Below are 16,731 nucleotides of genomic sequence, written 5' to 3' on the forward strand. Positions count from 1 at the left end.
TCTTCCGAAAAATATAAATATCAATGTCAGCTATTATTTCAGTCGGATCTTGTAACACATGCATCAAAATTTACAACAATATGTTTATATCTTTATGCAAATCTCAGCGCTGCGGGTCTGGATTAAGACCCATTCCGGTAGCAATAGGCATAGATGTGATAAATTTGTAAAGCTGAACCTTTAAAGTTAAACCGTGAATTAAAAGTTTATTAATTGTTGCAAAACTAACTTGTTAGTTATATTTAACTCAAAACCGAGTTTCTTTTCTAAGACGCATCAGATATCATTTCCCATCTGTCTGCCATTTCAGTCGAGTCGGAGACGCGTGCATTGCGTAAGAGATTGCACTGTCGGGGGATTCGGTTTCAAAGCTGCACAGCTTCACAACTTGGCCACGGTGACAATGGGCCATGTATCTGGCTGTAGATTGCCCCGAGTGGCATATATAAAGAGGGTATCGCGATCAGTTTGTCATCAGTTCACTAGATCTCGGCCTTTGAGTTAGCTGTGCTCACTTGCAATTCAAACTCAACTGGAAGCACCATGAACATCGTGGTATGTGGCTTAAATTTAATAGCTCATTGATACAGTATATTGAACAATATATATGTATTTCCTATTCGTAGACCATCACTTTGATTCTGTGCGCTGCAACTGCAATTGCTGAGGCCGGCATCATTGTTGGCCATCCTGATGAGTTGATCTCCAGCCCGCCTCAATATGAGTTCCACTATTCCGTGCACGACAGCTATACGGGCGATGTGAAGGACCAGTTCGAGCATCGACGTGGCGAATACGTTACGGGTCGCTATTCGCTCATCGAACCAGACGGACATCGTCGCGTCGTTGACTACAGTTCGGATCCGCTGCTGGGCTTCACTGCTCAGGTGCGTCGCGAACCCATTTCGATTCTCTCACGTCATTAACACATTTACTAAATGGCTATAAAGCATCTGATTTGTATACTACTACGAATACTATTAAAAGGCTGTTAAAAATTATATACATATACTATTGTTTTAATCTGAAAATTAGTTATATGTACATACATATATACAGAGGAAGTTACTTAATAAAGTTGATCAAATTTCATTCCATTCCAGTGGTTTAAATCTAGAAGTAAATATTCTCGTATTCGCTTTATTAACATACATAATTATTGGAGTACATTTATGTTTGGAAATTTATATTGAGTCTTTAAATGCGATTTAAAAAAATTCAGAAATGAATGATATGTAAAATATTATTGTATTAACTTTCCCACCGTTTTGATGGCATTTTGTCATGTTATTATTGTGTTTCTATTAGTTCTCTTACTGTTAAATTAGCAGCTTAAGTATCAAGAGCTTTTACCATGTTGAGTTATAAGAGCCAACCGTGCACGATTGAACTGAGTGTATGCATATTTACATACATACATACATACATATGTGCATGTGCATCACTGTTAAGAGACTCTGACTATCTCTTAATCGTGTGCTCATTTCTACACTTTGCATACTCCCCCTAAACGATGTTCGTTAAAAGAACAGTTAAACTCAATGCGCTCATTAGAAAACATAAACGAAAAGAAGCGAAGTCTCTCGTTCAGAATGAGAGCGAATGAGTACGATTTTTTCGCCTCGCAAACAGAGCGTAAATAATAAAACGCTCAACTGTTATATGCAAGCTCTGCTAATGCGACTGCTGTTAACATATTTGCTTGCAGATTTACTTTAACAGCTTTAGCAATTTGCTCTCCATTAAGTTTACATTTACAGGATAATGTATAAGATCTAAGATAGCCATTTGCAGCTAATAGCTAAAACATAACAGATTTAACAAAAATTCATAAGCAAATTCATTTATAGAAATGCATTTATTGCGTTTATATTTTTAAAATATTCGTATTTTATAATATATAGACTACACGAATTTCTAATGAAGCATGTTCGCATATATAAATCGTGTTATTGAGGGACTGATGCGCGTACATAAGTGCGTGTGAATGTGAGCAATGGAAAGTATTGAAAATAGTGGCTAGAAATGTTACAATTACAGTTATAGTTATAGTGGCTTTCAGTTGAGTTGAGTGTTCAGTTTGAGATGGGTCGTCAATGCAATGAAATCAGTGTTTGGAATTCTCTCTCTCTCGCTCTAGCTCTATCGCTTTGACTCGATCCTATTGGTACAGGCCCAGGGACAGCTTGGGGGCAGCCAACAGCTTGGGTTGCGCATAGGCCAATGGCAAGGGGGACACAATCTTGGCAATGGGCGCAGCCTTAATGATCTTCTGGCCCAGAGGCTCACGGCGAACGACGGCATTGAAGCCGTTGTGGGCATCCGATGTATAATCCACGATGCGCTGGTAGCCATCGGCATCGATCAGCGAGTACTGTCCCTGGACCTGATCACCCTTGCGAGACTCCGTCTGGCTCTTGATGTCGCCGGTGTGGTCGTCACGCACGGAGTAGGAGAAGTCGTAATGGGCAGGCGCCTCCACCTCGACGGTCTTCAGCAGTGGCTTCACCAAGTGCGCCGTTGGTGAAGAGTAGATGGGGCTCAGCTCGATGGCAGCGGCAGCAGCCACGCCCAGGACGAACACAGACACAAGCTAGAATGAAGATAAGTTCACTTTAGTTGCAGAACAATTTCAGTATTTCACTCATTTGAAGAAAAAAACTCACTGAGAACATTTTGCGTTTAGTTTTCGAGTTTTGAGTTGGGTTTGGAGTGCTGAAAATCAGTTGGATCACTACACTTGAGGCTCCTGCGTTGAACTATGTTGTCAAATGTCGCGCACGCAACTTTTATACCAAAATCGATTGCCCCACCTCCGCGGTGCGTGCGGATTAGTCCAAGCCCGAACCGGAATCCAGCCAAATGTAAAACAGTTACTTTTTGTTTTGGCATTGCAGCTTTGATTGCCAATATTTTGTATTACCACCCAAAAATAAAAATCCAAATCTAAATAAAAATAAAAACAATTTTACTTGTCGCATATGCTGATCCAGTTTGCAATTTTTGGCTGTGTAACGGAGCGACTTTTGTTTCTATGGGTCACTCGGGCAAGGGATCAGCCAGAGACGGCATATAAATACATATATGTCAAGCTGATCTACTGCTTGAAGAGCTTGTATAGCAGCAGCCGATTTACGAGTAAGTAATTGAAATATTTCAAAGTCGAGTGAAAGTAAAAATAGAGACAGAGCGCAGAAATTAATCCATTTTTTTAGCAATCAAAAATGCTCACACACATTCCAGTTTATATGAATTATGTACATAATTAAAATTTTTTGTAAATACTTTTAATGTAAAAAAAATGGAATTAATCTTGAATGCAATATGTCTTATTAGAACACACTTTCTTATTCGAATATTATCCATCAGTCGCTGCGATTTTTTCCCATCTTTCTCAATATATTAATGGCTTTTGAGTAAATTCAAGAATTTGCCAAATCCTTGACTGCAAGGAGCTCTCAGCCAGAACAAGGGGAAATCTGTAGCAGCAATATATGCGGATTACAGGTCGTATTACAACACCTCAAAAGCTACGTAGACAGCTTGGCTGCAAACTCAGTTAGACATATTGCTTTCAGCTTTTTATTACAATAATTTCCATTACTTTCATAATTCCAAGATATAGTTGCACTCAAATTTCAACATATTAGAATTCTAGTCTAAAAATAATACATATAATTTATGATCATTGATTATTAATTGTAATTAAAATTTATGCAGCTGATCACAAAAATTGACTTAATATGTATCAAATATGGTTGCAAAATATTTTGGAGGCGAACTGGTTCGGCTAAGAAAATATTATATTTATATATTTATTTTTATTAAAAACTAAACTTGCTTGGTTTGGCCCAAGTAAATAGAAACCTGTAACAGAAATATGCATTAGCTTACAAATATTTAGCCCATGGAAATTCTAAGAAATAGTCAGATAGATATTTGTGTACCATTTGTCGCCACATTTTTTTAGTCTCCTAATCATAATTTATTGTTGTTAGCTATCTATATCAACAGAGAACAGAATTACAACTCATTCATGAGTATTCAATCGAAACTATGTGACAAAATTTCCAGAAGAACATTGGTCTGAGGAGGTCGTTTTCTGTGAGCGATTCAATTAAGTGATTGATTGATTCAGCAATATTAGATCAATGCTAGAAACTTCGAGATATGTAACACCCTATATTAAATAATCTGAGTTACTACCCCACAAAGTGGCTAAAACTGCATTTTGAATAGTTTAACAACTTAAAGTCGGCAAAGGCAGGAAGTTCCATTGACTACAAAATTTGCTTAAATTAATTTGCGTTTTTTTAGCAAAGTTTTTTATAAGAAAAATGGAAAATCAATGATAGAAAAAATAAGTGGTACAGGAAATTAAAAAACAATTAAAAATCAATCAACTGTCTTGGGTAAAATCACTTGAACACTAAATGGTACACATATGTTGCTTAGAGCTATTCATAATTGAGAGATAGGAATTGGATAGATAAGAAATTTTTTGTAACTCTTGAGCTAAGAAGCAGAAACAATTTTAATGCATATCTACAATAATTTCTTTGTTTTTTCTTTAAGTTGGAATGAACTAAGTTAAATAGGATAATTATCTATACAATGTACGAAAAACATAAAATAATAATTATTAATTAAAATAATATTAATATATTTTATATAATATATTTGAAATTAAATATTAAATCATCATCATCAAAAACAATAATATTATAAAACTTGTGATTGTGTCAAAACAAAGCTGATTTTTCTTGTATTTAATTATTATTTATTTATTTATTATTATTATAAACACAATTGAGTTGTACTTAATCAATTCTGCTATAAATTCCTTAAGTTTAGTGATCTAACATATCTCAATCAATCTATCTGTCTATCAGCGCCGCAGCTCTAAGTGAAGTACAAAATGAGCGGGGATTAATTATGCCGTCGATAGCTCCATCAAATGGACTACAAATTGCACATTGACATTCAGACAGCCTTCGGCGCGCTTGCAGTTTTTCCACTTAATTAATTAATCGAATTGCAACATCCGTCCGTATGCCACACAAGATACCGCAGCCGCAGTCCGAGCCATAGCCACCTTTGGCCAGGTGGTGGTGGTGGTGGTGGTGGTGGAAGGAAGGTGGAGGGAGGAGGGGCGTTGTCTCGCCCGTGCTGTGCCCACATGCCAGAGGCCTTTCACGCACTTGGCTCGCTCGACGCACACAAATCAATGCGACACCGCCGATCGCTGCTCGCGGAGAGTGAAAAGCCAAAGCAAATATCCAATCGAGACACGTAGGTAAATTCGATATGAAGTAATAAGCGGCTGCGGCGCGTATCTTGCGCCACATTCATTTAGAACAAGATTACGTGGCGAGTGGTTTTCAAGAGCTGCACCACAGCAACCACTGCACCACTCCAACACGACTCACGCACAGGTCCAGTTGCAGTTGCAGTCATTGCGGCACGCCCGCTGTCGTTGCCTGTCGTTGTCGCCCAACCCAATCAACTCCATCAGCTCCACGAGCTCACATTTAAGTAGACTCCATAAATAATAAGTTGTGTCTACTTAGCGACATGTACACACTTTGTAGATTGTCCGATACCAGCACAAGCACACACACACACACACACACACACACACACACACACACACACACACACACACTGGGAGATTGAGGTGCTGCACAGGTACTTAGCTCAGTGACTGTTTTGGCATATGCCAAATAAATCGCCTTCTGCCCACTTTGTTGCTAAGTACAAGTGCCCAAAGCTCTTTGATGCCAGCTGAGTGTGTGAAGGTCACTGAAGGTGACGGAGGTGTGCAGAGGTGTGCTCTGTTGGCCAACAAGAAATGTAAGCAAATGTTGCTCATTGCAGTCATAGCAGCCTTAAAGGCAATAAAGTTTCTTCACTTAGGAATAGAGCTGAAAAATACTTTATAAATTATATATATTTTTGCCTCCCTTTACAATCTCACCATGTTTCCTTGTCTCCCAGTCCTTAAAATAAAATACACAAATTTTCGTAACCATTGTTTGTATATATTGTATATTGTATTATGTTCAACAAGTCAGCGCACGGAGAGGGGGAAATAAATAAATACATGAAGAGTGCGCTGTCAGACCCAATACATAGCTATGCACGCGCACATACACACACACATGCATACGTTATACTTAGGCATAGACCTAAACCTAGCAACAACTAATAACAATCGGAGGAAGCAGCGCGTTAGTAGTCCAAGTCTCGCACCTGGTTGCCGTAGCCAAAGTCCTTCAGGTAGTTGTCGATGGCCAGGTCGAAGGAGGAGGACTCTGACTTGCTCTTCGACTCGGGTGCCTCATAGGACTTGTCCGGATAGGCCTCTGTCTGGGAGGGATATGCCTCGGTCTGGGGCATGGGCAGAGGCACGGGCACCGGCTCTGGCTCGGGCTCAGGATACGATTTGGGCGGCTCTGGTGGTGGAACCGGATACGATGTGGTGCTCTCATAGACGGGCGCCGATGTGGCCACCACCTCGTTGTAGGGCGTCTTGGCCTTGGCCACTGCACGGCCAGAGGCTGAAACCGCCGCTGACGCTGTCTTGATTATCACCTGCTCCTTGGGCGGCGAAACCTTGCTAATCAGCTGCCTGTACTGCGGCTGGAGTCGAGAGATTAGCGGCTGTGGTGCGTAGTAAACCGATTGCTGTTGCTGCGGCTGCGGTTGCGGACTGGCCGGATAGCCCTTGCGAGCGCCGTAGGAAGAGCTCAGCAGATGCGCCAGCTCCTCGAGCGTGTAGTTGGGCGCATTTATGTTGTGCGCAGCTGGCGCGGATGCTGACCCCGCCGCCTCATTGTAGACCACGGGATAGGGCTTGTAGCTCTTGGCGGCGTACTTGGGGTAGTATTTGCGCTGCAGCGACTGCGTGTACTCGACCTTGCCGCCTGGCGCATAGTCGCCCGTGGAGGAGATCTGCGTGATCTGCTGCTTGGGACTGGCCACGGACACCTTGCGGCAGAACTCCTTGCAGCCCAGCTTGCACTCGCAGTAGCACTTCTTGTACGTCGACGAGGTTGTGTAGGGCGTCGACGGCGTCGTATAGATGTACGGCAGGGTGGAGCTGATGGGCGGCAGTGTAGGCGTCAATGTGGTTGGGGGCGTGGTCACAGTCGGCGGCGTTTGCGTTGTGGTGCTGATCGCAGGCGTCGAGCCCGTCGTTGTGATGGGCGGCTGGAGCGTGGTAGAGCTGATCTCACTGCACGGCACCTGCTCCCAAATCTCCTGCTCGCACTCGGCGCAGTACTGCGGAAAGTGGGCATGGCTGAGGGCCAGAGCGCTGAGCGCCAGCAGCGCAAACATCGAATTGTGTCGCACGATCATCTAGAAGCAATACGAAAATGGGTCAATTTAGTGGTTTCCCCTTAAGGGTCAACGACACAATTCTCGATTCTCGATTCACAATTCACAATTCGCGTTTTGCGATTTGCAATTGGCAATCGGCAATTGATTCGCGGTTGATGATGATGTTTTTTACCTTTCAGCAGTATTTGGATTCAGTCGGCGGCTCGGATAGCGCTTGGTCGGTCTCTGCTTGGTCGCGTGCAACTTCTTTAACGCAATTTGCTGAATAGCTCTTAAATACGTTTTTCGCTGGCTGCGAGCTATTTGCAAATATTACAGCGCTATGCAAATGGGTCGCGGAAGCGTTGCCCCCAGCACGTTCCAAATGCTGCGCTCAACACACGCCAGGGCGGGGCACGGGGATGACGACGCCGACGCTGACGCTAACGCCGACGCCGACGCCGACGCCGACGCCAACGCTTGATAGTCGAGAAGAGTCACAATTGTGTATTGGCTATGCCAAAGAATCACAAACACAATCGCAATCTGAAGCGCTTCCGTAAAAGAATTTCATGCATTTCGCAGAGCACTCGCTGATAGCCACAGTCAGAGCTAGAGCCAGAGCCAGAGCCAGAGCTAGAGCCAGAGCCAGAGCCAGAGCGTGGCCAGAGCCACTCAGCTGGTTCCGACTAATGTTCCAGTTCCGGCTCTAGTTCAATTTTCATTTCACATTTTCATTTTTAGCTCTGCACGCATTGACCATTTTTTTGTGTCTGAAGTTTCAGCGGCGACTGCTCGATGGATTTATAAATTCTGTCAGCTCTGTTTGTTTGGCTCAGAGTCTGGCGATGCGTCTGGAGCGGTTCACTCATTACAATTGTGGCTGTTGTTGTTGTCTTCTTATTTTTAGCATTAATTTTAGGTTCATTTCTCTTATCAATCTCTCGATTAACTTATCAATCGGGAAACATTTTGGTGGATCGAAACACGTACTCGTCGATACTAGAGAGTTTAAATTTAAATTTTCCTTTTAAACGATTTATGTGGTCATCCATAAGAGCTCTGATTATATATACGTCACGTCAAAGGTTTGAATCACTGAACAGGCGATTGAATCGTTCAATAAGGATTCATTTGGGACCTATTTATAAAACCTAATAGACTTTAATATATTGATAGACTTTATTAGAATTTTTGTTGGGTAAATCTATTTTTTATTTTTTATTTCTTCAATGAGTCAACTTTTCTGTGAAATAGTTGAAAATTAGAAACCTCTTTTCAAATGAATCCGTATTAAGATGATAATATATTCATATATGAGCTGGGCATTTGATTCTGAGGCCCTCAGGCCTCTGTTTGATAATCTTGGAAATTACTTAACAACAATACTCACTTAACAGAAATCAATTAGGTAGAAAAACAATTTTTCATTTAACATAAATATTTTTTTCTTTTTCATAAAATACGTATTTTTATTAAAAAGAAATAATGAATAAAAAATTATAATAAATTACTTAAAATAAAAAATTTATTTAAAATATTATTTAAAAAATATTAAAATTTTACTAATTTGCTTAAAATTAGTTTTCCATGGAGTTGTATCTTTACTGTTTTGTAGCTTGTTGATCTAAGTTAAAAGTATTTATAATAGAACCAACTGAAGGCGAAAAAAGTTTAAAAAAAAAAAAAAAAAAAAAAACAAAAGGTTTCTTACTTTCAATGCTACAATAATCTGATATCTTCTAATAGTTTTATAATCTTTTAATTATATAGATTTTCTCAAATTAAAGATTCACATTAACAAAATATTTATTTAGCTGTTTTGAACACAACTTTTGTAAAATCTGTTTGTTGATTGCACAATATGAAATTAATTGACAAAGCAAACTAAATTAAATCCAAATCTAACTCAAATTGGCGATCAGTGTCTGGAATGGCTTGGCACCGGCATAGACCTGTATCCTTGGGCGATGGCTTCTTTCATCTAGGGGCACTGCCTCCACAGGCTCCTCGTGCCCACTGTCGACTGCCGGTTGATGAAAGCTGCGCTTCTGCAGCTTCTCCCACTTGACCTCTTTGGGCTCATTTGAGGTTGAGGTTGAGGCTGAAGCTGAAGCTGAGGCTGAGGCTGAGGCTACGGCCGAGGCACTGGCACTTGTGATGGTACTGGGCATGGTCAGGTCAATCGTATGACTGTCATTGCTGGAGCTGGTTAGGCGCCGCAGCATCTCCTGATAGTGCGGCTGATCGGCCGTTATGTACTCGGGCTCATCCTCCGGGTTCAAGATCTGGTAGTTGGGTGTGCCCAGCTCGTAGGTGGTCGCATCGCCCTGATGCATCTTGTTCCTCAGCTCGCTGGCATCCCAGCCATACTGTTGCTGCAGTGGCGCTATCCACGATGTGTCCTCCGCAGACGTCGGCTTCTCGCCCACAGTGGAGCCCAGCAGAGACAGCAGCATGAGGGTGATTGCGACTCGTGCGGCTCGTGTAGGCGCTGCGTCGCTCATTTTGCTACTGAACGCTCCAAGTCGACGGCATCATCGTTGCATTTGGATTTTCGGCTGAGACTGACCACCGAATGGAAGACCCTCCCTCTCTGGCCCGTGCACGTGCGCCGCTCAATAGAGCTGGAGACGATGACTCGTCTGGTACGTGAGATTATCAACTTCGCTGGCTGCTCGTCTCGAGTCTCGTCTACAGATAGCATTAGTTAATCGGAGCATCTCTGCAGTTCCATTTAACCTTATCCAACGATGACACACTGCAAATCACATCTGTGAGTAACTGTGAGACACTCCAACTTCTTTTCGCCCAAGCACAACTGAATGAAATGCTAAATAGGTAGATATATACATCTATATGTATATGTTATGTGTATATGTTATGTGTAAGCATAAATAAATTCATATCAATTGAGATTATAATGAATTATACTAATATGTATAATCTCTAATGTGTACGTGTTTCTAATAGTTATAATTTCATTTTTAGATCACAAGAAATATATAAATACTTAAATATACATACATAGTCATATATATCTTTTATATGATTTGCGATATCTATATATGATATCCGTTCACGGAGTAAAACGAGTATATTAATATGTAAGTATACTTTTAAGATAAATATTATCAAAGTGGGAAATAAAACTGAAGAAAAGTCGGCTAAAAGAAAAAGAAAACGAAAAGAGAAAAAGAGAAAATAAAAAGAACAAAACTAATAAACAGAATTAATTGTTTTTTTTTTTTTTTTTTTTTTTACTTTTCATCTGTAATTAAAATGTTCACAATTTCTGAAAATAAATGATTTTAAATATAATAGTTTCCATTTCATTTCAGTTCACTCAGTCAACAAGTAAAACACGCAATTATTTTGTGTTCTTCTGCAGAACAAATTCAATATTTATATATATTTATGTATGTCTTCCTTCATGTATGTATGTATGTACGATGCATCTATAAAATGAGTGTGTTCAATTATATGTATGTATATAACTTAAGTATGGCTTGTAAAATGAATTGGCAATTGATTGGGCTGGCGCATGCGAGTTAATGGGCAGATTCCTTGACGGCTCGTGCTCGTGCTCGTGTTCGTGCTCGTGATATTGGAATGTAGTCGAAGTTATGATCGATTGAATAAAATGTGATTTGAGCACATTTAGTATTTGTATTGGGCCGTGGGTCCCGACACGGACACATAGTTGCCCTCGGAGGGCTCGGCCGACTTCAGTATGGCCTTCGGAGCATAGTGAACGAGGGGAGTGAGTGGTGCCAGGAGCTTGGCGGCAATCAGTTTCTTGGGCTCCGGCTGGGGTATCTTGATGTCTGTTGGTTCGCGGCGCACGAGAGCATTGAAGCCGCTGTGATCGTCCGCTGTGTAATCGACGGTGCGCAAGTAGCCATCGGAGTCGATGAGCGTGTACTGGCCCACGACCTTGTCGTCCTTGCGCGTCTCCTTCTGGCTCTTGATGTCGCCCGTGTGCGGATCATTGACCAGCCAGTGGAACTCGTATGCCACCGGGCCAGATTCCAGGTCTGGCCGCAGCTCAATGGCCCAGACGGCGACGCTGCTCAGCGTCAGGCAAATGCAGAACAGATAGCTGAGCTAAAGGATAGCGAATTAGGACTTGTGCTTCATACTCCACGACTACTCCAACTTACTTTTCCCATCATTTGCAACGTCAATGAATTTATTTGGCTTCAACTGGAGAACTGTGTACGCGCACGACGCTGATCGAGATCGTTGTAATTAAATTGTGAAGTCCTCAGCGTTTTTATACTGCACACGCATGACAGCCGCAACGTCTCAATCTCGTACTTCAGCTCCAACTCTGTCCCCGTCTTCGTCTCCGTCGCACTGGATGTGAGGCAATCTGTGTTCGAATCTTTCAAATGGCTCCCAAAATCAAGCTGCGCGCTCATTAGCTGAGCCATGAAAAAAAAAATATACAAATTATAAAACACGAAATACGCAAAGTGCTCACTCGACCAACACAACCACACGCATTGCCTCCAATTGGAGAAGAAAATGAGAAAAAGCAAGCGTAGGCAACACCCAATCAGACTTTGGCCAAAGAAGGTTTGCGCGCCAACTATTATGAATTATATCAGTTTATAATTCTTATTATTTATTAAATATATATAAAGAAAAGTCAGATTGAAGGCTAATCGAAGAGTGAGAAGCTACTTAAATAATTTTAAGTGAAATAAGCTCAGATCTGAAAGTCTCTTAGTGATTAATTCAATGTGTACTTCTGTTGGAGCTAAGAGAAATTAAATTAGATTTTCTTCATGCTAGAATTTATAATTATTTTTAATGTAGTAAATAATTAATTCTCTTATGCATTTCAAATAATTTTAATTATTTTCCTATAGATAGGTTAACAATTTAAGAAAAAATAAATTAAAATAAAATAAAAGAACATTTAACGATTTTTTATATTTATTTTCTTCTTTATACATTTTAAGAGTAGATATTAATGTATGTGTATGGCTTTGTACATATAAGTATTCAAGCAATAAAAAATATATGATACTATACTACATCAATTGCTCATATTCAAAGCAAGATTGAATTTCATATATCTAGCACCATCTCCTACTGTGCGTCACCTCTTATATGCAATATGTATAACACTCTCAATAAGAGTATATACTCACAAATAATTAAGAAGCCGGCAAATTTGATCTATTGAATGTTTTTTTTTTTTTTTTTCGCCTCAGCTTTATTTTGTCTCTTAAATCAAATGCTAATCTGAGCTGGCATAAAGTGTTCTGCTCAATTTATAACCATTAAAATTCCAATCAAGAAACCCAACCCAAGATATTGGAAAAAGAGCTAATTATTTTTTTTCTATTTGAATAATTTACGTAATATATGGAAACTGCATTTGATCTAAATAAACATAGTATAAATTTAATATATGATATTTGGCATGTGCCGTCGTCGCCTTTGGCTATTTAGTGTTCCCGGGAGATGGCTAATTAAGGTGGAAATAACTCGTTTGATGTCATTAACAAATATTTTAATTAATCGCCATAAGACGGCGGCATTTGCCTTATTTGATGCCTTAAAATTCAGGTTATCTTATTTTCAATACTCTCAATTTTTTTTATTACTTTGTATTAATTTTCCAGCTTACGTTTGAAAATTGTGGCATGTGCACTTGTGCGCGGCAGGCGTTAGTTGTCCCAAACTGGGTTAAACATACCCAATATAAAAATTAAAAAAAAAAAACTAAGTGCAAAATAAGATCGCATTTTGCATACCCGCATTTTTGGCTAGCTGCACTTGTCGACTGGGCCCAAAGACTGGATTGCAATGTTATTGATTATGAAAGAGCTTTGATTAATGCTGAGGGTTCTCTTTCAAACTAGAGGTGAAACGAGAAGATTAATTAGACTTTTTACAGATTGGCATTAGTGTGGAGACAAATTAGTAAAGTACATCAGATAATATTTTTTTTATATGTTTCTTAAAAAATAAAAATTCGTTACATATAATTATTAAATAGAGTACAAAATATTGATTTATAATTAATTAATTAATTATTTCTTAAGATTTATGGCATTTATAGCAGACAGCCTGTGTCATCAGCGCAATTCCAATTCTAATCAAATTCCAATTTAATTATTATTTACAGCATTTTCGCTGTAGCATTCAGCCTGTGTCAGCGGCTGAAATTCAATTCCAATTGGAGAATCAGACTCTAATCTTCCTCCTCTTGCTCTTTTTCCAATTTGGTGCGTATTTTGTGCTGTAAGCGCGAGCGCAAAAGCTCGCGTCGCAGTGAATTGCTTTCAGCTTCTACAGTCTCGACGAGCTGCAATGGGAATCGATTATCCTTATCAAGCAATAATTGTTTGTTTGTTGGTTGTGACTTACGCTTTGTGTCAGTACAGCGCGTTCCAGTGATTCAGCATCGGCGTCGTCATTCTTCAAACAGCAGTCACAAATGGACGAGGCCACATGCTGGCGATAATTGCGACACGCCTGTTCGGTGGGCTCGTATTTAGGCGGTGGATCATCATCGTCTGCTGGAGCTGAAGCTGCTTGTGCTGCACGCTCGTTCAGTTGCGCCTTGAGCGCAGCCAACTCTTCGCGCAAACTTTTATTCTGCATCTCCAGCAAATCGACCTGTGTGTGTGTGTGAAGGCTTATTAGAAGACGCAAAGTTGTTTACCAACTTGATTTTCATTACGCTTTCCAATTCAAAGTCCATTTCATCAATAATGTCATAGGACTCATCTAGCGCCGCTTGCATCTTTGCTAACTTCGCTTGCAGCTGCTCTACTTCCGCTGAGCTGTTTTTGTTCTGCTGTGACTTACGTTTCTCAAGCATCATTTGTTGTTCTGTTCCGATTGGATTTGGTATTGGATATATGCACATATACATCTACATATTCATATGTATTTCTCTTTCATTCTCACCTGATTCCCGCTGAGCCACTGCTGACTTCATTACCAGCCCCGTGAGTGTCTTTTGCCGTTTGAACATCTCCTCCAGCGCTTTGCAGCGTTTCACCTTCTCCAGGTATGCATCCTGCAGCTTATTGTATTTCTTCTTGTGCATCTGTAGGGTCTCCACCAAGCGATCCCGTTCCTCTTCCAATTGGAATGCCCTAATCTTAGCCTCCACATTCACTGTGGCATTCGTGTGCTGGTCTGTGGAGGCGCGGTTCAATCTGTGGCGCAGCAGAATGTTCTCTTCCTCCAAGCGCGTATTCTGTGCTTTAACTGGAATCCAATTTAGAGCAAGTTCTAATTGGCATTACGTATACGCACCTGCTGCCAGTTCTGCATAAATCACTTGCATTGCGGATGAGCCTGGTCGCTCCATGTTGCCAAGAACTGAACTGTTTTCGACTGTTTTGATTAGTCAGAAGTTTCCCGAGTCTTATCAGTCATTTTGAAATAAGATAAGCTATCAACTTATTGCCATATACTGTTGCCATATCAGCAAAAAAAGGCAAATTTCTTGCAATGCAATCATAATCAAGTTTTAAACGAAATAAAAATAAAATGTAGAAAAGCACAAATACATTGTCTTCTAATTAATATCTTTTCAAATCTATTAAAACTCCAATTGGACGGAACCGCACACGAGTTTAGCCACTTCAACAACCCCATTAAAAAGCTTGCTGAGCAAAAGCTCGTATTTCTTTGGGGTTTCGTATTAGCTGCATTAGAGTGAACCAAAATGTTGACCATTGATATTTTAATATGTACTTAACCAAAATTTTTCTTGAAATTTTAAAAGTTCCACGCGAACATAAATGATTAGTAGGTTGAAAAATATGTGTTTAAGAGCGGTTTAATATAAAGCTGTAAATGCTGACGGATGGACAGACGGGCAAGGCTAAATAGACACAGTTCGTCATCCTTAAAGTTAAATAAAACACACAATTGCATTTGTCTAGTACATTTATTATTTATTTTGTTTGTATAGTCTCATGTTTTCATTTAATTCATATTGATAATTCAATATTTTCACTAAAATAAAAATATGCATTTGTTAATGTGCTAAATAATTATTGATTTATGTTTAATTTGCTCGCACCTAATATTGAGTTGCGCAGCTAAACTGTGTGTTTCATAAAATCCATTTCAAATTGTACATCCATACATATATCATATCATATCATATAGCATTGTATAATTGCATATCTACAGTGGAGCACGTGAGGTTTGTTACAGCGAGGATAGGGGGAAATGTGCTCTATTTGTATTATTTGTGACTTCTGACTTGGTGTTGGTGTAAACTTTAGTTGTAGTCTATAAATTATTTCGAAAATAATTGAATAGAGCAGCAAGTCGATTGGGGAATCACACGAATGCAATGTGAAAGCTTTGATAATCCGTCAATAAACAGATGCAACTACCCAATAAGTATCCAACAGATACTAGCTATACCTAACTAAACAGATACTAGCTAACTATGTGTATGCTAACTTACTGACTTACTCTATATATGTATTTATTTAGTGTATAATTAATTGATATATTTAAGGCATTATCGCTAAAGTACGACACTCTCTCTGTATTAAACTGTGGCTCCAATCGATGATTGAAAACATGTAATTAAGGAATTCGTTCTATTCGCTCGTCGAGATTTTTAAAATATATTCGCTTTATATGTGTGACTTGAGCTTAATTTTATTTTCTTTCTGTATTTCGCTCTGATATGAGTTCTTTATATAATTTGACACAATATATACACACAAAATATATATATATATTGTATTTTTGTAGTTAATTTACTTATAATATATATTCTATTAATTGAGTTTGTTTTGCTTTTTCAACAACAATCATTGTTTTAATTATTATTATTATTACGTTTTATTTGCATTACTCACACATCATTTCACAGCACAATTTCCATTGACAATTGTTAAAATATTGATATTATTATATTAGTTCAGCTGTATTTTCAAAATTTTCTATTGTTTCTATATGCTTGTAAGGGACGCAGTCAAAATGTTTGCATATCAAAAACTTCGCATTTCGCATTTCGAAACCGAGATTTGAACAGTGTAAAAGCTTTAGGGATCAAATATACAAAATCATTAGCAGTTTACATCGATCTAATAGTCTGGAATTTAATATAGTAGTAGGTATGCTCTTATTAGGGTCTCTCATCGGAAAACATGACTTCGACATGTAACTTTGGCAGCTGGCGACATGTCTGTCCGATTGAACTCAGCTGAGAGGGTTGGTTCTGTCACTAGAAGATAATTCATGCATTCACATTGCGATAAACTATTGATTAACTGTTACGTCCACTCTGGAGGAACAACAGTCAAATAGCTCTTAAAATGTAAATGGTACGTATACAATATAAAATATGCCTATCACAAGGAGCTAAGACTACAATACGAATCTACAATATGCTTACACAATAAA

At 39.3% G+C, this 16,731-nt stretch overlaps 6 protein-coding genes across 6 annotated transcripts; 1 reads left to right on the forward strand and 5 right to left on the reverse strand.

Annotated features, from left to right (window-relative positions):
* Nucleotides 1–461: 461 nt before the first annotated feature.
* On the forward strand, nt 462–1,001 carry LOC6577116 (larval cuticle protein A2B). The gene is made up of 2 exons (XM_002003049.4): nt 462–555; nt 627–1,001. The coding sequence occupies exons 1-2, from the start codon at nt 544–546 to the stop codon at nt 924–926; spliced, it is 312 nt and encodes a 103-aa protein (XP_002003085.1). The 5' UTR covers nt 462–543; the 3' UTR covers nt 927–1,001.
* A 966-nt stretch (nt 1,002–1,967) lies between these two features.
* On the reverse strand, nt 1,968–2,675 carry LOC6577117 (cuticle protein). Its single transcript, XM_002003050.3, has 2 exons — nt 2,667–2,675; nt 1,968–2,593 (listed from the first exon to the last, which is right to left on the reverse strand). The coding sequence occupies exons 1-2, from the start codon at nt 2,673–2,675 to the stop codon at nt 2,162–2,164; spliced, it is 441 nt and encodes a 146-aa protein (XP_002003086.1). The 3' UTR covers nt 1,968–2,161.
* A 3,344-nt stretch (nt 2,676–6,019) lies between these two features.
* On the reverse strand, nt 6,020–7,627 carry LOC6577118 (mucin-2). The gene is made up of 2 exons (XM_002003051.4): nt 7,517–7,627; nt 6,020–7,362 (listed from the first exon to the last, which is right to left on the reverse strand). Exon 2 carries the CDS (start codon nt 7,360–7,362, stop codon nt 6,232–6,234), a length of 1,131 nt encoding a protein of 376 aa, XP_002003087.1. The 5' UTR covers nt 7,517–7,627; the 3' UTR covers nt 6,020–6,231.
* A 1,487-nt stretch (nt 7,628–9,114) lies between these two features.
* LOC6577119 lies at nt 9,115–9,863 on the reverse strand. The gene has a single exon (XM_002003052.4). The coding sequence runs from the start codon at nt 9,828–9,830 to the stop codon at nt 9,228–9,230; it is 603 nt and encodes a 200-aa protein (XP_002003088.1). The 5' UTR covers nt 9,831–9,863; the 3' UTR covers nt 9,115–9,227.
* Nucleotides 9,864–10,751: 888 nt separating this feature from the next.
* LOC6577120 (cuticle protein 7) lies at nt 10,752–11,912 on the reverse strand. The gene is made up of 2 exons (XM_002003053.4): nt 11,487–11,912; nt 10,752–11,430 (listed from the first exon to the last, which is right to left on the reverse strand). The coding sequence occupies exons 1-2, from the start codon at nt 11,496–11,498 to the stop codon at nt 10,984–10,986; spliced, it is 459 nt and encodes a 152-aa protein (XP_002003089.2). The 5' UTR covers nt 11,499–11,912; the 3' UTR covers nt 10,752–10,983.
* Nucleotides 11,913–13,322: 1,410 nt separating this feature from the next.
* LOC6577121 (ERC protein 2) lies at nt 13,323–14,700 on the reverse strand. Its single transcript, XM_002003054.4, has 5 exons — nt 14,611–14,700; nt 14,257–14,562; nt 14,027–14,178; nt 13,711–13,962; nt 13,323–13,648 (listed from the first exon to the last, which is right to left on the reverse strand). The coding sequence occupies exons 1-5, from the start codon at nt 14,663–14,665 to the stop codon at nt 13,535–13,537; spliced, it is 879 nt and encodes a 292-aa protein (XP_002003090.1). The 5' UTR covers nt 14,666–14,700; the 3' UTR covers nt 13,323–13,534.
* Nucleotides 14,701–16,731: the final 2,031 nt, after the last annotated feature.

This window comes from Drosophila mojavensis, unplaced genomic scaffold (genome assembly GCF_018153725.1).
Source record: "Drosophila mojavensis isolate 15081-1352.22 unplaced genomic scaffold, ASM1815372v1 contig_36, whole genome shotgun sequence".
NCBI lineage: Eukaryota > Metazoa > Arthropoda > Insecta > Diptera > Drosophilidae > Drosophila > Drosophila mojavensis.

Bases quoted from the DNA above. Each gene is read 5' to 3' on its own strand.
- LOC6577118 (XM_002003051.4), bottom strand. From the start codon at position 7,362: ATGATCGTGCGACACAATTCGATGTTTGCGCTGCTGGCGCTCAGCGCT.
- LOC6577119 (XM_002003052.4), bottom strand. From the start codon at position 9,830: ATGAGCGACGCAGCGCCTACACGAGCCGCACGAGTCGCAATCACCCTC.
- LOC6577121 (XM_002003054.4), bottom strand. From the start codon at position 14,665: ATGGAGCGACCAGGCTCATCCGCAATGCAAGTGATTTATGCAGAACTG. The intron at 14,563-14,610 runs GTGCGTATACGT...ATTGGATTCCAG, and splicing joins TTATGCAGAACTGGCAGCAG to TTAAAGCACAGAATACGCGC. The intron at 13,649-13,710 runs GTAAGTCACAAC...TTCCCATTGCAG, and splicing joins GCGCTGTACTGACACAAAGC to CTCGTCGAGACTGTAGAAGC.